Source organism: Pleurodeles waltl, chromosome 6, assembly GCF_031143425.1.
Source record: "Pleurodeles waltl isolate 20211129_DDA chromosome 6, aPleWal1.hap1.20221129, whole genome shotgun sequence".
Classification (NCBI taxonomy): domain Eukaryota; kingdom Metazoa; phylum Chordata; class Amphibia; order Caudata; family Salamandridae; genus Pleurodeles; species Pleurodeles waltl.
The window spans coordinates 1,276,169,483-1,276,196,319 of record NC_090445.1 but is presented as its reverse complement, the minus strand read 5'-3'; the positions used below and the strand labels follow the sequence as shown (position 1 = coordinate 1,276,196,319).

Sequence of the window (26,837 nt, the reverse complement as noted above, 5' to 3'; positions counted from 1 at the left end):
TTGTGTAGAGTTTTTTCAATTACTACTACCCTTTTATCTCCCGCTTTCTCGGGTACGTAGTCCTTATTTCTGGCAATTCTGTTAATAGTCAACTAATTCCTTTCATAAGGTATATTGTATATTTTACAATGGCTTAATAAGCACCACCTTCTGTATATTACAATTATTTCAACTTCCTCGTTGGTCTTTGCAATTACCATTTCCAATTTATAAATATTTACTGTTCTTCACATTTTATGTGCTTGTATCCTGTCTCACCTGTATTCATACATGCAATACCTTTCATTAAGTTTGAGCGTTGTTCCTCCTCTTGTTTTTGATAGCGTTGTGGGTTCCTGTCTTCCAAGGATTTCATTTTTAAACAGATCAAAGAAGATGATTATTTAAAGTGTCTCTATTATTTATTTCACTTCATACTTGGTGGTTACATTAATATCCAAAAGTACTTTTATATTATGAATCTCTCACCTTCTGAGTGTAATAACACTGTTCTCAAACAGTGCGCTCACTCCAGCTATTTTAATTAAAGTGGTGTGTCTCTATCTCCTGTGTACTCCACCTCAAGGGCAAATGTCTAGAATAGGTAAAACTCCCTTTTAGTGATTAAATTTAAATTCAAAGATACTTTTACTGTAAGCCCTCTCCATTTCTAATTACATTTTTCGGCCTGCTCTCCTGTATGTCGGTGTGTTCTTTGTTGCTTGTTATCAGTGACAAACATCATCCACCATTTTGAAGGTCGTATTTATAGCCACATCTTAACTACACATCACCATGCGCTCTCCCTGTCACAGGTGGCAGCCATCTTGGAATTGGGTTCTTCTACACCTCTGTGTGAGTATACAGTATACAGATGCCTCAATAGTTCCCGTATCTCAGCCCTATATAAAGTTCTCTATCTGTATTGCTCTCTACATTGATTAGAGAACAAAAGATTTCCTAATGGGCAAAAATTTGTTTTAATTTTAAGATCTCACTCTTTCACTCCTCTCCATTTTTTTCTTTTCTTTTTCCCTGTTTGTCAGCAGTTTTAACATCAGGCTCTTTACCCTATTTTTAGTACACTCCTTTTGTATACTGTTTTTATTATTTTGCCCCCTCTACTTTCCTAATAAGGGACCTATGACCTGAGATGTTTCTTTTTAATTTATATACTTCTTTAAAATTGTCAGAACATATATGCTCTCTTAACTGACCTTACTTATTCACCATTTTAATATCTAGCCCAATTCATTCTATTTTTACATTCTCGTCTTGTCCCCCTTCTAAATCGATCCTCCACACAGTGAGGTGCTGTTAAATCCTCATTTTACGAAATATTCCCATTCTTCTCTCTTATTTAAACACTCCTTATATTTTCTAAATTTACTCATATAAAACTGTACTCTTCATTTTCTTTTTTTGTCAATGTCTCCTCCTCATCTTGTTCCCTTCACCTTTTCTCATATACACCACTTTAAATCATTTTCATTATGGTTGTGCTCCAAGTAGTGTTCAACTAGAGGAGCATTCCTCTTTTTAGTTATTATCGCTGAACTGTGTTCGTTGAAGCTTAGCCTAATTTCTCTGCCTGTTTCTCATACATAACCCTTGTTAAATGGACATACTATCAAATACATCATGTTTTTAGTTTTACAATTCACCATGTCTATGAAATGATGTCTCATCCCTTGTAATTCCACTATATCACCTTTTTTAACAGTATTGCGGTTACTACACGACCTGCATGGAAAAGTTCCTTTCACTTTACTCCCATCTTGAATGTCTCTATGCTGGGCTTCTCTATATTCCTTATATGTATGTACTAAAGAATTTCTTAGTTTTGGTTTGTAGGTGGTCACTGCTTTGAAACAGAAAAAGGAGGGAGAAAAAGTCAGAACTGACCACTAGCGACCAAGAATTTTTAAAGGACACTGCACCCACCAAATTAAATCATTTTAATCTACAGTATAAGTATACTTAAGTATATACCAGGCCGAACGCTTATGCTCAACCTAAAAAGTGCAGTTTTGTTTGGTTCGGATGGTGCCGATTGTAATGTCACTTAAGGGGAGGGACAGTTTCTGTTTTTCTGATATTCCGATAATGTTCCAATATTCTGATTCATAAGGGTTTTATAGTATTGCCTACGTGCAGCAAATAAAATGGGCATTCAATTATAAGAATAGTTAATTATCATATTTAACTACTGGCGCAATCTAAAATTCAAACGGTAATCTCAGGTGTAGGTGAAAAGACTTTCATTTATTACATATCAATTTGCGGGCTCGAGAGTAGTGGCATGTATGGAACCTACAAGGTTTATCTAGAAAGGCGGTTTGGGTTGTCTTTTGCAAATAATTCTGATTTGCAGAGTAGTAGTTTGAGATTTCTAGGTCTGCATAAACCCATTTGTGGGTAGTTGGCAATATCATTGTTGAAGGATGAGTTGCTCATGAGTAGGTACCAGTAGAGTTTTAGAACTTTTTTGATTGTTAAGCCCATTGTGATAATTTGACATGAATCAAGTATTATTTTTTTGTTTTCATGTGTCTTTTTTGAGTTTTTGTTTGCATCAGGTCTTGGCTTTTTTACTTGCTTATTTCCTTTACTCAAGTTTACAGGTGAATACTCTGATAACTTCTTTGTACTAGGTGCACCATCAGGTCTTCTGATTTTGATTGATAGAATTCATCCTCACTACAGCTGTGTCTATTGTGCTGTGTGTCTGGCAGCCGACTTTATGACAGAATTGGCAGCTATGGGTTTTTCTGTATTGCTTTGTTTGTAACCTGCCATCTCTAGTGTACTTGGTCATGCCCAAGAAATCAATCTCTGTGGTAGATGTATTCACTGTTATCTGGATGTCCCATTTGTCATTATCTTTTCTTGTATGTACTGTTTCAGTAATGTTTCTGTGCATTGCCAGATGCAGAAAATATTTTTCATATAACGTCCCCAGAAGAATCTATGTGGAGTGTATTCAGCAAATCTGTCATCTGATAGCAAGAATTTTTCTACCTCTCGCATTAGAATGCATATGTACAGGGTTGCAAATTTGGCCCCATCACAGTCCCTTGGATCTGGAGGTAATAGTCTGAATTGAAGCTGAAGACATCATTAGAAAGGCAGATGTAGCATTTCCAGTATTATTTGGTTTGATTCCATAAAGTGAGCTGGTATAGTTGCTAGTGCTTTCGGTACCACATTGATGCTACCCATATGTTTTATTGAGGTTTACAAACAAATTACGGCTATGGTTGTCAGGATATAGTCTTCTTCTCGTGCAATGGTGTCCAGGTGATGTAATATATCCTTGGTATCCTCAATATAAGATGGAAGATCTTTTATAAATGGATTTAGGTGGTGATCCATATATTCTCCTATATCGGAGCAGATGGAGCTAATAGCCACAATAATAGATCATCCGATTGGTGGAAATCCTTTTTTATGTAATTGTGGTAACAGATATCAGGGTTCATGATGTGGCATTCATCCAGTTTGCTTTTGAGTTTCATTGGTATTTCTTTCTTTTAGTTTTCTGCAGCAATCCCTATTAGATAGCTGTCTTGTTACTTTTAACATGTAATCCTCAGGATGTAAAAGTACAATTTTTACCCCTTTGTCTGATTCCTGTATGATTAGTTCAGAGTTATTTTGTAAGAGCTTCAGAGCAGATTGTTCCTGGGTGCTCAGATTTCTAGGTAGGAACTCGTTAAATCTCACATTCCTGGTGTGGTTTTACTCTCAGTGTTTTGCCTTCAACCCTCCTGTTTATTTATTTTGTTTTTGCTGGCTTTAGGACTCTACACACTTTACCACTGCTAACCAGTGTGAAAGTGCTTGCGCTCCCTCCTTAAAACATGGTAGAATTGTCTTATACCTAATTGGCATACTTAATATACTTATGAGTCCTTAGTATATTTCCAGGCCCTGTAAATTAAATGCTATTACTGGGCCTGCAGCAATGAAGTAGCACTTTAAATACACCTCAAGTCTGTCATTACAGCCTGTGAGTGTAGGCCGACCTGGAAAATAAATCTTATGCCAGGCCCAAACCTTCCTTTTTAATATTTATAAATCACCCCTAGTCCAGGACCTGGAGAGCCGAGAGGGCTGGATGTAGTGTACTTAAAAGGTGGGACATGTACTTTTAGCTTTTACATGTTGTGGTAGTTAAAACCTCTTAAATCCATTTTTCACTACAGCAAGGCCTACCTCTCTCATAGGTTAACTGTCAGGAAAACTATTGCCAGTTTTGTTAAGTTCTTCCCTCAGCAAAAACAATTCCCATTTTCCTTGTACCCATGTTGGTTGCAGTTGCGTCCTCACTCTCGGTGGCTCTTGCGAAGGCTGTTTTTAGAACTAGCTTCTTCAGGTTTAACTGCCAGTCAAGATGATGGCCGCAAATGTTTGTGAGGTCAGCGCTGTAGTGTTTCTACCTTAGTCTCATGCTGAAGCCTCCCTCCAGCTGTTTCACTCTGGGAGCTGAGCACTTCGACTGTCATCCTCAGGAGAATGAGCAGTGTTCCTGAGGCACTTCGTTTCATAAATAATTTTTCCAGTTTTGAGTAATTAATTCTTTTTCTTGTTGCGGGGTGCACACCAGCTACTTTTTTCCCTTATGGAGAAGCTGAATTTCTTTCTTCTTCCAACAACTGGCTTTCTGAGGAGAATTAGTTTTGGCTTAACAGAACTTCAAGCAAATGCAGTAAGGAATCCTTTTGTATGATTTCCAGACTTGCCAACGTATCTATATGTACATATATATTCAAAAACTCTTCGCCTTGCAGACTTGCCAGTCTAAGAGACAAACCTAAGTGCTCAGACAATTCCTAGAGACTGTGATTGAGAAAACTGAACCTTGAGAAGGAGTTTTCGTTTCCTGTAAAAGACATTGGTAGATTGTATATTTGTTAGACTTTGAATTGTTCTCCAGAGAACCTTGGATACCTCTGACTCCTAGAGAAAAGAAGATATTAAGTTAACACTTTTCTTTTACAGAGAGGCTAGTCTCTCAAAAGATCCAGGTTAGGAGAACAATAGAATTGGGTGAATGTGAATGGCTGAACAGTTAAATGCGCAATAGGAATGTACTTATCTCTGCTCTTAACTATAACTGATGAATTTCAGTGGTTTTTAGAGTTTAGAATTGAACATTTCACCTAACTACAATGTTACTATAACATTTGGGGTTTTTCAGTGAATTTCCAGCGTTTTGTTTAAACCTAAAGTAATATCTAATTAACATATGTCAGTCAAGCCCCCCCACAGTGCACGACATCTGGCTGTGTGGAGTGGACGGGGAATGGGGGAGATGGCTGCAGGATCTGGCCTTCAGCCAGGCCCTGCAACCAACCCCCACATGCAGACAATGTTACTTTAATCTTTGTTTTTTTCAGTGAATTTCTAATATTTTTTAACATACAGTACAATTTAATGACCATACATTATTCCAAACCTCTGCTGTGCACAGCCAGAAGCTGTGCACGGTGGTGGGGGTGGGAGGGGGTGGCTGCAGGGACTGGCCTATAGCCAGCCTCTCAAAGGCAGCCAACCACACACAGCCTCAGGCCAGAGCCTTTTTTTAAGGAGTAGATGGCCCACCTCTTGAAACCTATTGTGGCCCTGTAGACCGCATCCACACAGACCATATAAATCTTAAAGGGGAAGGGGTCACCACCTTGAGCCTCCTTCGGCCCTGGAGACTACATCCCCAGGGCCACTATAAAAAAAATCCCACCAAGCAAGAGCAAACTCAGATGTTCCTGCCTGTGCCGGTGCAGGCTGGATAACTGCTGTGTCCTGGGAGCGGACACCTCCAGACATAGCCTGAGACTGCCCCAGGGGATAAGGTCCCTAGAGCCATTAATGGCTCAAGGAGGGCCCCCCCACACCTTTTGCATATTTAGCCAGGCCCCAAGGCATGGGGTCCACAGGGCCAAAATTGGCCCAGAGAAGGGGACATGCACCTCCCCCCCTTTTCATATTTTATACCAGGCCCCAAGGAGTGGGTCCTTCAGCCAAAATCTACTTGGAGACATGAGCTGTGTGCCCCTCCACCTTGATTATGTGGCTGGGCCCTAGGGGATGGGGTCCCCAGGCTGAAATCAGCCTGGGGAGGTGGCCATAAGTGCCCCCTCCCCCAAACTATAAATATGTTTCCCACCCCCCCAGGACCTGGCCCACTCAGGAGGATATAAAAACAAGCACATGAGACTGAGCATGTTTCAATTTATTTTTACTTTTCCCATGGATTCGTGGCTCCGCTGTAAATTTATGGCAAAATCAATACAAAAAAATTGGCCCCAGGCGGGACCCCATAAAAAGGCCTAGGGGGTCACTGGATTTTTACCCTGCCCCCTTCTGTCTTTTAAAAAAAAAAAAATGTATTCGGACTTGGGACAGAGTCCAGACTCTAAAGATGGCTGCCACCACTTCCTGGTTGACGTGGTGGTAGCTAATCAGATTGAACTTTGAGATCTGTCGGGATCCACAGAGCCCCGTGTCCCTGCATATAGAAAGTTTATTTTTACTTAAGTACTCTATAACTATTGAATGGATTTACACAAAAACACAAAAGCACTCTTTCTGGACCTAGACATTATAGTTAGGAAATAGAGTCAAAAAATCTTCAGAAATTCACTAAAAAACCAAAGGTTAGAGGGATGTTATAGTTATGTTTTTTACACACAGGAAACCATAGAAATTTAGTAATCATAGTTATCGCAAGTAACTATAACTTGTGCCCTAAGGTAGCTATAACTTGTGCCACCACCATGCATAGTAATATTATCAATGATCTCAAAGAAGATGACATGAGTGATGTAATATGTGGGATAATAAGCAGCACATAACGAGGGTGTGAGTTACAGTTACCTTAAACATGAGTTGTAGTTTCTTGAGATAACTATAACTGCTGACTTTCTATGGTTGTGTGTGTAAAATCTGAACCTAACTATAATGTCCCTATAAACTTTGGCTTTTTAGTGAATTTCAGAATTTCTTAGGTTTTTTAAATTCCATTTTCTAACTATAATATCCCTGTAACCTTTGTTTTTTTAGTGAATTCCTATAGTTTTTTTTATGTAAAGTAATATTTAATTACCATACCTTAATCCAAATGCTGCTGTGCAAGACCTACGGCCTACCCTCCACATACAGGCAATCCCATATCGAGCATAGCTTATATATATATATATATATATATATATATGTATATATATATATATATATATATAGTGGTTGTATGTGAGGCTTTAGAGCTTTTCTGGGGTGTTTAAGACAGAGCCAGTTCTTACATGGTTACTGGGCCCCAGTGGTGTTTCTGTGTATTCACTTAGGAGTGGTGGCAGGTCTAGCTGTGCCCCCTCCATGCCCTGAGCTAGAAGCTATGATTGGAGATCTGGTAGTACACCCTCTCCATCAGTGGGGAGTTCAGTGAGGCATGTGGCCCAGCACCATGCTAACCAGGTGTAGCTCAGACCTGCACCAAGGAGGTGGCAGCAACAGGGAAACAGGCCAGGAGAGGGACTTGACATTCTCCTTGATGAGGGAACAGTCCACAAAGAACATATGTGACCAGCTCTTTCACATAACATATGTGATCAGCTCTTACACATATGTTCTTACTTAATGCTTGCTTCTGAGTGTACTCCTAACCTGCCCTCTTTTATTCTCGTCCAACTTTCCTCTCACATTAACCTTTGGCTGTCTCATTAACGTATCCCTCTTTCTTCCAGATTTCCCCTTCCTGTGGGTCCTTTGATTCTCCTCTACGGCTCCCAGTTTTTCTCTGACCTCTACTTTTTCACAGTGTACTTTCTCACTTCTATCTTTAACACTTGTTCTTTCATTTACTTTCCCCAAGTTACCTTTGTAGCCAGCTCTTATTTTCTTACACTAGATTTGCCCAGTTTTTCAGCTTGATCTAGTCCAGTCTTCTTCTCAACTGCAAATGGACCCTGAACCTCTCTCACTGCTTTCATAGTTACCTTCTAATCTGCATTTATATCTTTCATTTTCTCATCTCCATCTACAAGTGTAATTTTCACTTTGATCTCTACCTTTTTGTCATCTCTGTTTTCCAATTTGCATTTTCCCTAATACTTCAAGCTAAACCTCTCTTTAACTCACCACATCTCCTCCAGTTTTTCTCTCATGTTTGCCTCTCTTCATCTCACTGTCTTCTCGATCTCCCTGAACACCCTCGAACCTCCAACTTTAAAGTTTCCCTCTTGTCTAAGTGACTAACTACTTACACTCCCCTTACTCTCCCCTTTCTTTCTACTCACAATCCTTTTCCAGCTGCACTTTTCATCCTCAGCCTTTGTGCTTCTCATGTCTCTTATCTCTTTGAATGACTTTGATGTTCTTTGTGCTTGTAATATTCTGTCCTCTTCTCACTTGTCTCCTCCTCCCCCTCTTTCTCCACCTATTCTCTCTTAATTATTATTTTCAATGACACTCCACTTTCTTTCTTTCTTTCTTTCTTTCTTTCTTTCTTTCTTTCTTTCTTTCTTTCTTTCTTTCTTTCTTTCTTTCTCTCTTTCGCTCTTTCTTTCCTTTTCTTTCATTCTTTCTTTTCCTCTAATTATTTCTGTACTATTCTTTACTTATATTTACTTTCCTATTTATTACCCTTGTGGTGTTCTTCTTTCATTCCTTTCACTTCTTTCATTTTTTGGATTTCATTTCCTACTTCTACTATCTCTTTATTTCTCTCTTTTTATATGATCTTTTTCATTTTTCTTTCTTTTTTTACACTATATTTTTTCCTTCTCCTTTGGTTTCATTTCCTTAGTGCTTATTTCATGCTTACTTCCATTTTCTTTCTACCACTTTCTTTTTCTACTTTCCTCACACGTGTGGCCTTTAACTCCTTATTAGTCGATTAAATGTTTTGTGACCTAATGTCTGATGCCTGATATTTTTTGCTCCCATTCCTCCTTGTCCTTCATACAGCTGAACTATGCGCGCTTATCAAGTGCAGAAAACCAGCAGGATCATGGTGTCAGGTGGTGGAAGAAGACGGTGTCAAGATACCCAAGTGTGTCTGTCCAAAGATCTGCCCAAGGTTGGAACAGGGTTGACATAGTATGTCACTGTTTGTTACAAAGACCTGTCTATTTTCTTTCATTCCTAGTTTTATCTCAGTCCTTTTTTCACTCTGTTTGCACTCCTTAAAAAAAAATCCAACCACTGAGATCGCAATCTACTATTCTCCCAAACTGTCCCATAGGATTTACAGATTTTCTCAGAAATATTGAGATCCACTTTGTATTCAAACTACATTATGAACAGCAAAGTGACTATGATAATTGGTTGATTGCCAATGGTGTGTACTGATTGTAATTTAGGTATTGAGCATTTTTACATGGAAGTTTTTTTTCATATTTTGTTTTTGCTTATTGTATTGATGATTCATATTACTGTATACTACTTTGAGTCTGCATCAGTTTAGGATCATTTTAATGAACACAACAAAGGCTAATGCTACACACTTCTCTCATGGGCTCTCAAAAGCCATCCACACTGGAAATTCCTTTCTTCTTTTAGCAACAATTGTTTGCATGAAACATTAAGAAATGAAAGCCTTGAGAAAGTGATTGATGGTATTGGGACAAAAAAGTCTTCTGCATGGTAATGTGCGATTACCCCGCCCTGAGTGCCCGACTGGACTGTTGTCTGGATCCATGATGCTGATTTTTGTTGTCATAAGTAAACACGGATCGTGTGTGTGCACCATGACTTAGGACTGTCTCATGGATGCAGTCTTGTTGAACCAGGAGGGGCACCCAAATAGCTAAACTCATAATGGTGAAAGATTACTGCCTTCACCAGGAGTTAGTCAGAATGGGTGCAGTGGTGGCAGCATACCAGAGTAGTCGTCGGTAGAAGGCCCCTTTTGGCCTTTGCCACTAGAGTGAGGCCTATAGGCTCTCTCAATTTTAAATATTCTGCTGCTGTGTTTAATTTATTATTGGCCTACATCAGTTAAATGTGAAGTGCTGTGGAGTGCAGCAGTGGTGACTCTGTACCAGTTGTATGTGTGCCTAGAAAGGGAGCTATACAGGTATAGAGCAGTGATGTGCAGTGCGTGCATGATGAGGCCATGTACTTGGTGTCTGTGTAATTGTGAGGAGCTCAGTTCATGAAAGATGTAATGTTATGCAATGCATACATGGTGAGTGCTTTTTCTGAGTCTATGTGTAACTGCAAGGAGTACAGTACATGAAGGGTGAGGTGTTTTGCAGAGCGCAAATAGTGAATGTGTGCACTGGGTGTTGGTGTGCCTATTAGTGGCATAATAAAGAAAGGGTACAGGACTGAGCAATACGCAAAGAGTAAATGTGTGTATTGAGTGCATGTGTGCCTCTGGTGGCACAACACACCGAGGGAAGTGTGCCGGACACTGTGTGTGTTGTGTACATAAACTGAGTGCAAATGTGTCTATCATGGGACGTAACACGGAGGACACTGGGTTTCATCTTGGAAGGCTCAGGCCTGCCTGGTGAAGAAAGTAGATGAATCCCTCAGACAGATTTGTGTATTGCTGAATTCCTGTGAGCTGGGTGAGACACACTTGGGGGTGGAGAGTGTGGGTCCCTCTGTATATATTTCAAAGGGTGCTCTTTGATTCAGTGAGAGAGATCACAAGGAAGGGGCCTGGACACATCTCAGGAAGGTGATAGGTCTGATAAGGGAATCGTAAAAAATGGGGCTAGAAGCCTCTGATTAACCTTTTGATGCACATGTCACCCTGGCTGACATCCAGGTGTGAACTCTAATCACTCTCATGGGCTCTTCTGTGGGACTATCAGCTTTGGAATCTCTCCTGCTGTAATAGATTGCTTTTCAGGAGGAAGAGGGGGAGGAGAAGTATGTTCTTCAAAAAAGCAGAACCCCCAACATGAAAATTCAAAGACCCAGGCCCTAAATCACATAATTCTAGAAATGGACTATAAGAAGCGGAGGTTGAGGGTCCAAAAACTGTCATCTGCCAAGCAGCCAGATGTGCTTTGTGAGGGGGAAACTCTGGAAGACTTCTGCCTGTGACCAAGACTGGTGGCCAAGGCCTTCTAGTCCTGCTGTTGGGTGAAAGGACATCACCCAAGGAAACCAAGACCACCTGCTCTGGAGCCTAGAACACCGCAGCCTACCTGCTTACCAATACCAGTGTGCCCTGTGAGGAAGAGGAGAGCGTGGGAAGAAATGAGGGACAGTGAGGATCCCTGCTGAGTGTACACCTGGTATGAGATATGAGGAGAGGCTGTGGCACCAATTGAGCAATTAATATAACACAGCTAACACAAATTGCTATTTTAAATGCCACCTATATTTTAGTATATTTCATATTTTAATATGAATGATGAAATGATATGCTAAGTAAACATTAGACGTTTCTTTTCATTTGAAAGAGACAGTGCCATGAAATATAGGAAAAAAAACTAGGAAACACAATTATTTCTTATACAAACAGCCATGATGTAATTGTTTCCATTATGTGCACCAAAAAGGCAAAATGTATTGATGCATGACAGGAAAATGCTTAAAAAAAATAAACTTAATTGTTATGTCTGCATCTCTTAACTTATATGGGCAATATATTGAATATGAACTATGCAATAGGCCTACAGGATTCCTTATCATTGTTAAAATACTTTGGTTTATGATCACTTTAAATGCATTTTCTATTTTGGTAAGCTCAAAAGTGATGGTTTTGTTCAAACCAGATATGTTTTAATATATTCACAGCACAATGTGCTTTTTTTATTTAATATGTTTATTTTGAATTGTGAGTGTTGATCTGCAGAATGTATTTTATTGAACTAGATCCCAGTTTGAGCAGCAGACTGTTTCCCTTCTGCTTTGGGGACTGCTTTTGCCATCTCTGTAGTCAAGTGTTGTGAAAGCAGTGCCTGGGGTCACAAGGGAAAAGTCAGGGGTTGCAACTGTGACCCCTGGCGATCTCTAAAGTACGTCAATTGTAGGTCTGCTGTGAGGATAGCTGTATAAATGGATTGCTGTGCAGTAAGGGCGGGAGCCTGTGTGTCACCTGTGCACCGACCCCATGGGTCAGGGGGACCGTCCTGGGAAAGACTGCCTAAGGATCTCAGCGAAGCGTGCATCATAAGGGGCCACCATGGTAAAGACTGATGTGCAGTGAGGGCCAAAGCCTCGTATGGCAGTGGTGCAGCAGTCCGGTATGCCAGAAGTGGATGTTGTGGCAAGGACTGATGTGCACTGAGGGTCAAAGCCTTGCATGGCTATGGTGCAGCAACCGCATATGCCATGAGTGACTGCCTGGATCATTTGTGCTGTACGCTCAGGCAGGAGCCCATGAACTGTGAGCAATGGTGACCCGTAGCTCACTAGGAGCAATAAAAACTGCAACTGTCCCGACCCAGTGGACTGAGTGAGGAAGTTGTGGGAGCATCTCTACCTCAGTAGGATTGAGATCAGGATTATTGAAATTACTTCTCTCCCTTTATGGAGCGTGTAAATTTACCCAGCAGGAGGAACACAGAAACACCTCTGATTGCTGCCAGAGCCTGACTGGTTAGACTTAGTAGAGAGTCTGCACTTGCCGAGTGCTGCAGCTAAGTCCAATTCCAGCCGACTCACCTGACCAGGGACAGAGCTGTTGAGAGTGCCCATGGGCAGGACACACTCTAAGATGCTGCATGCTTCCTTCCTCCCTGCTGAAGTAGTTACAGGCCTACTGGGCCCTGGGGAAATCTCTACTAAAAGCGTAGTAGCGCTAAGACACTTTTAACAGTACTCGTTGCGTCAGAGTGGACTCTTGAGATAAGGCCTGCTAGTGGGCATTACCTGGATGTGGACATCAGTGAATGGGGAATAATCCCAATCACATTGTGAGGAAGGGTGGGACAGGGACTTCCCAATGAAACACCAGAGCCCCGACATCAAGGAAGATATTTGTTCTTGTCTGTGAATGTAGTAAACATCCTTTGAATGAGTAGAGTTAGAACTAAAATACTTCTTTAGCGTGGTTTATTTGAGGGACATCACAGGACAACTGGCAACCAAAGTGCAGGAACTCACCAGGGCCCAAAACCATTGCCACCAACAAACGGAAGGTAGAACAACTCCAGGACTCTAACCCTAGATGTCTGAACACAAACATTGCAAGGATGTGGGTATGCACATGGCAGGAAAATGAAAGTAATTGGAAAACCCTGTGTTGTTAGTGCCATCCACCAAAATAACCTAAAGCTAATCCCTAGCATTGATGAGAAATGGCAAGCGTGGTTTCTCGAGCAAAGACTGACACCCTAATCTTTTCAGAAGAGATTACTGAAGTTTCGTGAAACGCGAGAACTTGGGTGGCCATCTTTAAGTCAGGTTGCAGCCCTTAGAAACCAATGGTGTGGTCATTTTTAAGGGTCAATGTGAGAAACTGTGTTGCTGGTTGACTGGAGTGTGAGTCCTGGTCAAGCAGCAACCACAATTCTTGTCAGGGTAAGGAACAAACAAACCCCAAATGTACCTGTGCTTACCCTCTGGTAGCTTGGCACAGAGCAGTCAGGCTTAATTTGAAGGCAATGTGTAAAGTATTTGTGCAACATTTGAAACAGTAAAACAGTGAAAACACCACACAAAAATGATTCCACACCAGGTTAGAAAATAAAACTTATTTTAATAAATAAAACAAGACAAAAACAACAAAAATCCAATAAGTAGAACTTGAGTTTTTAATTTTTAAAGAATAAACTGTAAAATAGCGATTAGAGAGAAGAAGAGACAACCGGGGACATCTGTGTGCACCGGTCTGGGACATAGTCAAAGGTTCAGGCTGACCGCGTTGGAGTGCGGACCAGCTACAGGGACCCAGTTAGGCCTGCTGAACCAAAGTACCTTAAATCCTGGTTGCGGAGTATTGCATGGATTTGAAACACAGATGTGTTGCACATCTGAGGTGATGCATCAGTTTCCTGATGTGGCTAGGCTGCGGTGTGAGATCCTGATCGAGGATCCAGTCAATGGGGCCCTATGATATGAAGGCCATTGTTGAGGATGTGTGGCACAGTTGAGATGATGCTGTTGTGGGTTCTTTTTAGCACCTAGATTGGCATCTATATTTTAGCTCTTATGCTTATAGTCTGTGCCTTTAAGAAGCAAAGACATGTTATTCACTTTTATTACATTTTAGTACAGCTCGCTTTTAGCTAGTTGGTTTATATTTTATCAGCTGCCTTTCTTAGAAAACATACTTGTTTGTGTTCTGCATTTATCTGTCCTTTGCATACATTTCACTCTGTGCCCTGCTCAAGGCTGCCATATTTATACAAAATAGTTTACCTAGTATTGTTTTTCCAAGAGTTACAGAGTCAACCCTCTAACCATAGACATACTATCATGTCAGATCTGTGCTCAGAACACTACACATTTTGTTATATAAACACCACGCAGGCCGAAAAAGGGTAAAGGGGACATTCCAGCCAGCAATCTTATGCTGTGTGCCACTTAGTCGACAGCTTCAATGATCTTGGCCTTGTCTTTTCAGCCAACCGGGAGGACTGCCAGCAGAACAAGAGGCGAACTCTTGCCTTTCTCCATGCATGGGGTTGGAGCTGTTTCAATAGACCAGGACGGGCAGAAGGGCTAACTGCTATGCTCACATGTTAAACATTAGGGGGTAGATAGGAATTCTTAGACTCATAATTATGTCAGGATGGTAGGACTGTTTATATGTTTCACTCTAATGGTCACATTCATCACTGTATTATGTTTCATCTTCCTAATAATCAGAGCTCATTCCTTTTATCATAGATAGCATTTGCTTCAATAAATGCATTGAAACTTATTCTGCGTTTCTTTGTCTGCCTACCCATGTGTGAGACTTTGTGCAACTGAGAGACAAAGGTATGATCTGATCCACTACCACTTCCCTGAAGAGTCAGAGTGAAATGTCTCTAGGCTGCCACAAATTATCTTTACTTTCTAGGCTTGGGTGAGGTGCCGCTAGCTAGCTGACAAAGTGAGGCCGACAGCTCCCTGTCAGATTGGGACTGACTCAGTCACCAATAGCAGTCTTACCCCCATGGCAAGAGTCCTACGACAATGCGCTGGTTCTGATAACCTATGTGGCTGTGATGTAGAGGTTCACCGTCATTGTCGAGGTTGCTGTCAATGGCAGATGCCAGGAGCTTGCACCAGGGAGAGCGTTTCACAGTAGCATTTCTGAAAGTGATGTGTCAGTCCCAAGATGGAGGTGCAGTGGCGATGCAAGTCTGTTGCGATGGTTCGACCCACCCAGTAGCAGCGATTCATTGGTTCTGCTCAATGCAGCAGATGCGTTGCGTTGATTGTGCTCCCATAGAAGAGGATGTGTCAGTTCCTCAGTTCTAAGTGCCGAGGACTGGGGTGGCACCACTTGGAAGGGTAGACTCACGGATGGCAAAGTCCAGGTGCAGAAGCAGGGTGGTTGGAAGTCTTTTATGTCCCTGAGACTTCAGATAAGGAGGTCAGCCAACTAGCCCTTGGAGCCACTCTAGGTTTTGGGTAGGAGAGATGCAGGTCCAGTGCTTCTCCCAAGCAAAAGGGCAGCAGGTCAACAAGCAAAGCAGGAGTCCAGCTGGGCAGCAGTCCAACAGAGTGGCAGTCCTTCAGCACCACAGCAGTGCCTTTTCCTGTCAAATTATCCACAGGCCCAAAAGTGTACTGATATGGTGGTATTTGAGTTCCAGTTCTTATACCCAGTGGTGCCGTTGATGTGGGGGAGACTTCAAAGACATGCTTTTGAAGTGCATAGATGTGCCCTGCCTGCTATGGCTCCAGGCTCACTACAGGGTGGTATGCCGCCCTTTGTGTGACAGGCCATAGCTTATTCAAGTGTAAATGAGGCTGTGCCCAACTCCTCCCTCCCATTCTGCCCAGAATGGCCCATCAAGACTCAGATGACCCATAAAGTCACACCTATGCTCCCTTTGTGTGTGACTGTCTAGGTGGAATACTCAGAGCCCAGCTGCCCCCCACCCCAAACATGTGATCAGAGACAGGCAGGAAGCACCAAATTGCTAAAGTAAGGACATTACAACTTTCTAAAAGTGGCATTTTCAGAACTGCAATTTAAAATCCGATTTCACAATGAGTTGGGGTTTAAATTGTGATTCCAGAGGCACCAGATTTGGAGGCGTTACCTCTTTCCCTTTGGAAATTATGCTTATAAAGTGTAATAAGGCAATTCCAAAGTTAACCTAGGGCATGAAAGGCCTGTGGTGGTGAAAAACAAATGTAAGAGTGTTTCACCACGTCACTGTTGAATAATTATAATCTTGTTCACACTTTGGATATGCTCATGGTACCTCATGATGAAATGTTTGTGCCAATTTATCAGGGCAAAGGTTGTGCTTCTAAATTTGGCTACATTTTTGTTTCAGTTACATCAGTTTATTTAATTCTTAATTTTGATATTTTTAGTCATCCTTGTAGTGATCATAACCCTCTAATGCTTAGGCTGAGGGACCCTATTTCAGCAGCGAAAAAATGTATTGTATCAGCAAGTAGCGCAAAAAACCCAGATTCACAACCAGGGAAGATGGTTAAGGTTGTCTTCAGTGAATCCAGATTTATTTTGTATCATCCCTATTTTACAGTTGCACTAATGATCTGCCAGTTTGCCTTGAGCCTTCTTCCTCAGATTAAGTCCTTTTAAGTGATTTTTCAGCTATTGCAGCTAAGGTCAGAGCCCTTCCTATTGCACATTGTACAAGACCTCTAAACCAGTCCCTGAAATAGTTTGATTCTACTTGGTCTAAGGCCTAGCGTAATTTGAAAAATACCCTCAAAGCATCATCTAGAGACTTGCATTATGTGAGAACATGCTGACATATTTATAAAGAGGAGCTCAAAAGGAAGAAGGATGACTTAAGGGGATGAGCATGGGAGGAATTGGTACAATCTACCCCAATCAAAAACAGTGCAATTTTTGAAGAATTATTAACCAGCCCAGCTTTGCCCAGAAGAATACCCCTAGCATTTGTCTTCATATACCGGCCCAGGATTGGGTGGACCACTATGAGAAAATGTTTAATTGTCCCTCACAGGTTGCTCCAGGAGTGGAGGCTGAGGAGGAGCGTGCAAAGTCTAATTTGTTTTTTCTCTCTAGATGTAATAAGACAGGGTATAAAGGCCTTACTGGGAATAAGGCATCAGGCCCGATGGAATACCTCCTGATTTGTTTCTATTGTACATCAAGTTTTGGACCCCTTTGTTGACGCTGGTGCTGAATGCATCAGTGAGGGTGGGTCCCCCATCTTCTTGGTCATTATCCACCATTGTTCCTGTTTTCAAGAAAGGGGATTAGAGTAAGTTGGACTGTTATAGGCCCATTTCCCTTACTCTCTAGTAAAGGTCCTGGGCACAGAGATATTAGACAGGATGCATTTTTGAGCAGAGGAAAACAATATTATATTGAGGCCCCAATATGGGTTCCAGCAGGGTACGTCCACTATGGACCAGTGCTTGAATCTTTTTTTGGTAGCTAGCAAATACACCATCACTCAGTTTGAGACTATGTATCTCTCATTCCTGGATCTAATGGCTGAGTTTGAATGGGTAAATAGGGATAAACGGTGGAATATCTTGCTGGAAATTGGGGTTACTCAAACACTGTGTATTTCCTGCAAGATCTCCACTCAGATACTCGGACTGTGGCGTGATACTCTGCGGAATTGGCATGCTCGGAGACTTTTAAGATGAAACGTGGAGTCAGACAGGGATGTATCCTTGCTCTGTTTCTGGTGTGTTTATATTTGAACAACCTGGAGAAGGCTTTAGTGGATGTTAAGTGCGATTGCCCACTAATTGGCTCTCACCCCTTGCTGGTGTTGTTATACCCGGAAGACATGGTCCTGATGGGAAGATCCGCAAATGGCCTGCAAAAGTTACTGAATGTATTTGATTACTTTTATGGGGGAATTGGATCTGTCAGTTAATTTGTCAAAATCATGTATCATGGTGGTGGGCCCTAACCCTTCAAAACACAAGAGCTTCTCTTTAAAAGGATCCCCTTCAGTTAAAGTGAAGAGTTTTCCCTACATAGGGGTCCAGTTTGATTCTAAATTGAATTGGAAGCCCTTGATAGAGTCAAAGAGAATGGATTTTAGAAAGTCTATAGGGGCCATCTTCAGTTTTGCGGCTAGGTTAGGTAGTCTGTTAAAAGGATGCCAAGTACATTTCAAAGATTTTGTATGAGAGTGAAATATGGGGGTATCTACCTACAAGGGAATTACAGATTGAGGACAATACACTTTTAAAAGGTCTTTTATGTATACCCCAATGTACCGCAACTTTTGTGGTACATGAGAAGTTAGGGGTTGAGTACCTGAGCGAACTCACAACACTGCAGTCACTGATGTCCTGGATTAGGGTATGGTCTAAGGAGGAGTTGGTCTTAAATCGCCTAATAATCAGTTAAGATTGTTTACAAATGATCCATGCATTGAAAATCCGATGGTTAAAGTATCTGAAGGAAACCTTTGCGAAGTTGGGGAGAGTAGGGGTTTTATTTAGCTTGGAAGGCATTGTCAAGGGTAATTTGAAGTCAGCCAAAAACTCCTTTAGGGAAAGGGAAGAGGTTGAGCTGGTTAAACCTTCTGTTCACCACCATGTTTTGATATCCAATACACGGGGTATTGAGACATATTTAATTATGGTGAAAAACAAAATAGGGACTAAAGTTTATTAACTCGCCTAAGGTTAAATCTGTTGCATGTCTTTCTTTTTTCCCCGGGGAATGTTATGATTTGAACCGACTGTGGCTGTGTAGATGTGATGGAAATTCGCCCCAGGACACTTCACGTTTTATGCTGGGTTGCAAGTATTATTATGCCTCGAGGTTCCGGTACATTGTTCCCCTTCTTAAAGGGTGTGGTTTTAGGCAGGTGAGGCCAGCACTTTTATAGTTACAAATGCTGCCTGGGGCATGGGTGAATACTAATGTGTACACATTTTTAAATGCTACTTTGCTCATTAGAGGCACCTTGGAAGATGCAGTATCGATTTTAGATTTTTATAGTTTTTTAACTGCTTTTATTTATTGTATTATTATTATATTGTATTTGCAGCTGTCTTTTATGGTTTCACATTTGCAACTAAATAACAAATAAAGAAAAGAGTGTTTCACCACTTAAAAGTATGTCTAAATGTTTAAATACATTGCACCCTGCCCTCGGGCTGTCTAGGGCCTAACATATGGATGTCAAATATATTAAAAAGGTTTACTTTGCCAGGTCGATATGGTTAGAACTGCACACATAGGCTCTGCAATGGAAGGCCTGAGACATGTTTAAAGAGATACTTAAGTGAGTGGCACCACCAGTACTGCAGGCCCACTCATAGCATCTAATTTACAGGCCCTGGGCACATGTAATACAATTTACCAGGTACTTATAAATAGGTTAAATAAATAAATGGGGTATATTCCAATGTTATCATGTTTGAGGCAAAGAGCACAAGCACTTTAGTACTGAATAGAAGTTGTAAAGTGTGCAGAATTCTAAGGCAAACAAAAACAAAGTCAGCAAAAACAGGAGGTCTGAAGGCAAAAAGTTAGAGGAAATCAAGTTTAGGATGCCAGGTCCAACAGGCAGACCCAGGAAAGAAAGAAAGATCTTGGACAGCCATTTTAAGTACAGGTGGCAGCCCATAGGCATAAATGGGGATGCAATTTTGAGGTTAGGAACCCCATCTCCAACACACAGACAACCATCTAAAGGGTCAAGCACCCAGAAAAAGAGCAACACAGAAACATGTATAAGGAACACACAAAAACACAATAAAAAAAAGAAAGCAGCAGGAACCATGTGGCAGAATGATGACAACCAACTCTATGGGGCCTCCTACCTGAGCCCACCAGTCCACATACCACTCAGGTCAGGAAGTAGCATGGGACCACGATAGCAAGAGTAGCTGAGTGACCTGAAAGGGTCAAGAGACATAGATGAAGAACAAATGCTAATGGCACTAAAGAACTGAGTAGGAAAAATTATTAGTAGGATAATCAAAAAACCACCACCATAGTTGTCAATGGCCTACAGGTAAGTACAGTGCTCAGCAAGAAATTCTTGGAACATTGATTACAATATAAATTCCATCTGGCATCACAAGAGAAGGACGAAGCTAGGGAAGACTTCATCACCTGGAACATTTAATGCAACACTGCAACTTCGATAATATGATGACTGAAGACGCCCTGCATCTTAGGATCATCAAAGGCTGTCAATTTGAGTTCCTTTGTTGACATCTACTGAAGAACAGTTACTTGTTAAATGAAATCGAAAAGCTGACACAGGTCAATGACCAGGCCTAGATAGAATCCAAGAAAACTGAAGCAGGAAAAGCTGGGAAACATTAATAATCTTTTCGGCTGCAAGACAGACATTCAAAAACTGCCTCCAAGAATTACAGAAAAGGTCATGGTCTAGAGAATGCCAGAAGTACAAGGGCCGGCCCTAGAAGCATTGATAATACAAGCAAGGATGGTATTGATGTGGATAAACATACCCCCAACCCTGGAGCTGCCCAACCATGGGTCAAGAATGCACACGATCTGGAAAAGAGAACCATTCGGAAGGATTTTTAAAGTATCACCACAAGACATCATGCGGACAGGGAGGAATCCGAGATCACAACATCACACAAAGGCAGTGAGGGTCAAGAGTGACAGATCTTCAAGTGTTTCAAGGCCAAGTGTTTCAAGATCTCATGCAATATCACGAACCACGTCCAGGTCACGTAGATCACCTTCACAAGAGTCACAACTGAGATCCTTCTCCCAAGTCTACTGACAAATATGTCTTCATGTGTCTGATCAAGAAGGGTGGGAGGAATATCTTTAGTTGCACCCCGATAAGGGGGAAAAAAAAGGCCCAGTTTGTCCTTGACAGTGGAGCATCACTCAACAACAAATGTGCTGTAGAAATGCACCAAAATGAATGCCCAAAACTAAAGCGAGCTAATGTGAGAGTATACATATGGAGGGTCAAAGACTTCCTGCCTTGTCTAAAACAATTCCAAACAAGGCTCACTTACTAAAACCAGTCAGTCGAGGCCTTCCAGCTGATTGATGGACCCACAGCAGCAGACTGTCTTCTAAGCTTACACATCACTGAACAACTGAAACTGGAGCCCATCTTGCACAAGGTGGAGGATGAGCCAAAGTTATTTACTGTCCTAGAAAGGATGGTAAACTTTCAAGTCTGATTACATATCGACGAGTGTGTGAAACCAATGGCACAGCGCCACAGGAAAATACTGTTCCACCTTCAGAGAGCAGTAGAGAATGAGCTACAAGAGCTCTTGGATACAGACATTATTGAGAGTCCAACATCATGGGTATCCCCGGAAGTGGTGGCCCAAAAGTGGAAGACAGATAGGAAGGGTAATCTATGTGTAGACATGAGGGTACCAAAATGTGGCCATTGAAAGAGAGAGACACCTTGGATCACATATCAGTGTCATCATCACACTACCTTACGGCACCAAGATATTCTCCAACCTAGACCTCAACAAAGGCTATCAACAACTGGCTCTTCAGGAGAACACCAGATACATAAGAACACTCACTACCTATCAAGGATTATTCCAGTACAAACGGCTAAACTTTGGAATATCATCAGCAGCAGAGATCTTCCAGGAAGCCATCAAGACAGTAATTTGCCCTGTAGCAAAAACAACCTACAGTGCCGACATCTTAGTATTTTTAACCACACTGGAAGAGCACAACGAGGCTCTGAGTCAGGAGTTCCAGGATCTACATAAAAGACTATGCCACAGTCAGCCATCCTCTCCGGTAACTGAAAAAACAAGTGCAGCTTTTCAAGTGGACACCAGAGTGCTAGACGTCCTTCATAGAAATCAAACATAAAGTAGGTCATGCCACAAACCAAATCTTCTTTAACCTCAGACTCAACACTGAAATTACCATAGACGCCAGCCTAGCTGAACTGGGAGCGACCACAAAGATGACGAGAGGTGCCAAGTGGTGGCATAAGTGAGTTGAATTCTTACTGACTCCGAAAGGGCCTACTCCCAGCCTGAAATGGAAAGCTTAGTGGTGGTATGGACATCCAGACATTTTCACATCTTCATACGTGGCAAGCACTTTGCAATAATGATGAACATCAAGCACTCCTTACCATATTTGGCAACCCAAGAGCAAAAATGCCAGCCCAATCAAATGCTGGGGACTGCATATACATGAATGTCCCCATACCATCAGCTTCAAGCCAGCAAAGGGAGGAAACCCAGCTGATTATTTGTCAAGACACCCTATCACTCCCACCAAAAGCTATCACCAGCTAAAGAATATCTGCATTTTGTAAATGATCAGGTGCAGCCTCTTGATGTGCCACTAGACACCATCACAGACGCCACCTAGGAAGGCACAACTTTCCAGGACATTAAGAGGCATCTAGTCAACAATAAATGGAGACATGTGGGCTGTTTTAGCCAGGGTGGACCCAAAGGAACTGATCTCATTCCAACACATCAAAAACAAGCTGTCTGTGGTGGAATGTGGACAAGTAGTGAGAGACTATAGCAATGTTATCTTCAAGAAACTATGCCAAAAAATAGTAAGTCTGGCACATGAAGGCCACCGAGACATAGTAGCAACCAAACATGCCGTGGTGGAAAGGGTTTTGTTCCCATCCCTGTAACAGATGGCCCAGAACATTTTAAGGAAGACCAACACTGACAAGTCATTAGCTGGGATGATCAGCCCCACCACTGCAGATGCCTCGACTCCTAGAAGATGCTTGTTGCCAGGTCGCAGTGGATTTTTTTGGGCTACTACATTCGGAAAAGTGTATCATTGTTTTCATGGACAAATACTCCCAGTTTCTGATAGATCGGCAAGTGACATCCAACAGAGCTGATGTCACCATCTCAGCCCTAGATGAGATATTTGTGGGGTAGGGAATACCAGAAGTGGTCATGACTGACGATGGGTCCCCTTTTAATTGACACAAATTTGCAGCATTTGCAGCACACCTGAACTTCAAACATTAGCACAATAACCCTTCTGTGAACTCACGCCAAAGGGCTGCTAGGATGATTCATGACTGCCATGAAAAGAAACGTTCAACAAGCTGAACATGACAGACGAGAAGTGCAATTGCCCCTAAATAAAGTACTGACAGCATTCTGGAACACTTCCCATAGCAAGACAGGGAAGTGTCCAGCAACCATCATACGAAGGTGAGGGATACACTTGAGGATCCCCAGGTGCAAGGAGCCTGCCTAAACACTAAATCAAGCCAGTGAGTGGAAGGAACTGCAGAATAACAAGCAGCAAAAGTACAAGTTCAAAAAATACTTCGACATGTGGAGGAAAGCCTAAGAGTCAGATCTCAAATCAGGAGACTAGGTCCTTGTCAAACAAGAACAGAAGAGAAAAACAGATGCCCAGTACAAAAAAAAAGACTTTCGGTAAATGAACCATGGTCACAGCCAATGCTGATTGATAAGAAGGTGACTCGCAACAGAACTCACTTCGGAAAGTATGGCCCAAGGAAAGACAAGTGAGATGAACCAGAAGAAAGTGAAACCTCATGAGAGAGTTGAGAGGAGCCGCTATTATAGGGACTTGGGGCCAGATGTGTGACATTTTGTTTTTCCACTCTCAATTTGTGACCCATTTGGGAATCACAAATTGCGAAACGCAAAACAAAATGTAGAACACTGTAAAGCACACTGCAATTCCCAATAGTGTTACAAATGACCTATTGCATCAATATTCCGGAGCTAATTCGCAATTTGCAACCTCATTGGGAATTACCTCACTCACAGGGATGGTGGCCTGTTGGGACTAGCAGACCACCATGTCTGTGACTAATTTTTAAATAAAGCAGTTTTTTTTTCTAATGCAGCAGTTTTCCTTAAATGAAAACAGGATGCATTACAAAAAAATTACATTTTCTTTTAATTTTCTCCCATGGACCATTGCCTGCTCTGAAAAAGTTTTGCGCCCCTATTCACAAAGTGTTGGTTACAACCAACTTGAAGTTGGTGGTAACTGCGAATGTTTTGCAACCACATTCACGGTTGCCAAACATTCAGACATGCCAGTGCCATTTGGTTTTAGGAAGGAATTCCCTAAACACGCCCCTTCCTAATACCGAATCACAAAAACAAAATAGAATCGCATTTTGCCTTTTGTACATGGCAAAACACATTTTACGGGTCGCAAACGGCCTGATGGGCCATTTATGACCGGTAAAATGGTTCGTACATCTGGCCACTAGTCACTGCAGACAAACCCCCACTAAGACTGTCAGGCGCACTATTCGGAGACCAGCAGGACCCATAGAGACAATAAAAGACCCCAGGGACCTGAGGGATGAAGGCATTTGATCAATTTGGGTGGCGGGGGTGAAGGTGTGGGATTTTTGTATACTGGACACTACTAGGTCCCCGCTGGCCGGAGGACCCGTGGCCATATGGGCACATACAAGAGGTGCAGTTAAGGAGGAGGAAAAGTAGAAAAGCGGGGCGTGAGGGGTTGTTTTTGGGAGGCAAGAGGGCGGCGCAAAACACACGTACATGGCAGAAGAATAAAGAGCTCACACCAGTATCCCAAAGGATGTATGGTTTCTTCGAGAGACATAACAAAGTCACGAGGTGGTTAGGGCCTTGATGATAGTTCCAACACTATTGCCATCATTAATCAAGAATTACAAGATGGTAAAAACAAAAGACGACTTTTGTCCTTCCTCTGTTTTTCTTCCTAAGTGTGACCTTTTTAAATGGACAATTGCCATTGTTCACATATAGGCCCATATTTATACTTTTTGACGCAAAACTGCGCCAACGCAGTTTTGCGTCAAAAAAATTAGCGCCGGCTAACGCCATTCTGAAGCGCCATGCGGGCGCCGTATTTATTGAATGACGTTAGCCGACGTTAGCCGCCGGCGCTGTCTGGTGTGCGTTAAAAAAAACGACGTACACCAGGCAGCGCCGGCGTAGGGGGAAAATGGCGTATGGGCGTCCACAAATGGTGCAAGTCAGGCTGAGGCAAAAAATTCGCCACAACCCGATTTGCGCCATTTTTTTACGACGCCCATCCCCCATTGAAATGACTCCTGTCTTAGCAAAGACAGGAGTCATGCCCCCTTGCCCAATGGCCATGCCCAGGGGACCTCTGTCCCCTGGGCATGGTCATTGGGCATAGTGGCATGCAGGGGGGCACAAATCAGGCCCCCCTATGCCACAAAAAAAATTAAAAAAAATACTTACCTGGACTTACCTTAATGTCCCTGGGGTGGGTCCCTCCATCCTTGGGTGTCCTCCTGGGGTGTGCAAGGGTGGCAGGGGGTGTCCCTGAGAGCTTGGGAGGGCACCTCTGGGCTCATTCTGAGCCCACAGGTCCCTTAACGCCTGCCCTGACCCAGGCGCTAAAATACGGCGCAAATGCGGGTTTTTTAGACCCGCCCACTCCCGGGCGTCATTTTTGCCCGGGAGTATAAATACGACGCATATGCATCGCAGTCATTTTTTAAGACGGGAACGCCTACCTTGCATATCATTAACGCAAGGAAGGTGTTCACGCAAAAAAATGACGCTAACTCCATGAACTTTGGCGCTAGACGCGTCTAACGCCAAAGTATAAATATGGAGTTAGTTTTGCGTCGAAATTGCGTCAAAAAAAACGACGCAATTTCGGCGCAAACGGAGTATAAATATGCCCCATAATATTCTGGAAGGGTGGCTGCCGGTGGGAGTCACCCGTTCCTCAGCCAATCTATAAAGGTGCTTAGCAGGTCTTCTCGGCAGCAGTCCGTGACATAGGTGAGGAGATAAGGTAAAATTACCTTTGTTTTGAAAGTTAAAAAGTCGCCACGACAAAGTTCTACTTAATTTTTTTTAAACTGCTTCTAAAATTTGAAAATATCATCTCACATTTATGTGCATATGTATCTCACGGTTTTCCATCTTAAACCGAAAATGTAATTTCCGTCATTTCATCCGGAACGTTTCTTGAACTGCTGAACGCTCTTCGTTGTTGTAAATATGATTTTTTGTAAACATGTGTAACATAGGTTTCTAAAATATGAAAATTAGATCTATTTTTCAATGGAAAAGTGACAGCCCCCTTGTTGTGGGATAACACCTACATCGACAAAATACATCAATGAAAATAGATACATACATGTAAAAACAATCACTGAAGTGTGAAATCCGAGCTCAAGGCACTTTCTCCACAGGAGGGCGCTCTACATACAATCAAGCAAGCTAATGGATGCTCAAGCAGCACACCACGCTATATGCGCATCTCCGGTGAGGTTAAAAAAGCAGAACTTGACCTGTAACGAAACAAGATCCGTATGTTGTTAGTAAATGTAAGACACACATTAAATCGTGGGGCAAACGATTTAACTCTGCGGTGCTCCAAAAACGGGTACAGAAATAAGTAAAAAAGTATGTTCAAGTAAGACATGCAAAATAATCACGCGAGGAGACATTAGCATGCATGCAGATTGAATGTTTATGGCGCGTGAGTTCTGCTTTATTTGGGACCTCACTCAGCTGTTCTGTTCCAGTAAATGTGAGAAGGACTCTTGATTGATCACTTCGGTAGCTAAATCTTGTTTCCTTTAATTGCACATTATTTTTCCGACAGGGGGTGCATGGGTAACTTTGAGATGCAACATCAGACAAATGAAAGCATACACTGGAGAGCGAGTGTAGGCAGAAGGACTTTAACTCGTGTGTCTTTCGAAGAGAAGAGCTTAGAGGTCTTTATTGACGGTAGCAAGGCATTTGGGCAAGTGAAGGGTCAGGGAACGGGCGTTCTTAATTCTTGTGGCACTTCTGAACAATGATTGAGT

General features: G+C 42.1%; 1 protein-coding gene across 1 annotated transcript in view; it reads left to right on the top strand.

Annotated features, from left to right (window-relative positions):
* Positions 1–26,837, top strand: part of LOC138300803 (SPARC-like) — a 695,108-nt gene that overhangs the window by 463,943 nt on the left and 204,328 nt on the right. Inside the window, exon 4 of the mRNA XM_069240576.1 lies at positions 8,944–9,055. Within this exon, the coding sequence (XP_069096677.1) occupies positions 8,944–9,055 (112 nt within the window). The remainder of the gene's footprint in view (positions 1–8,943; positions 9,056–26,837) is intronic.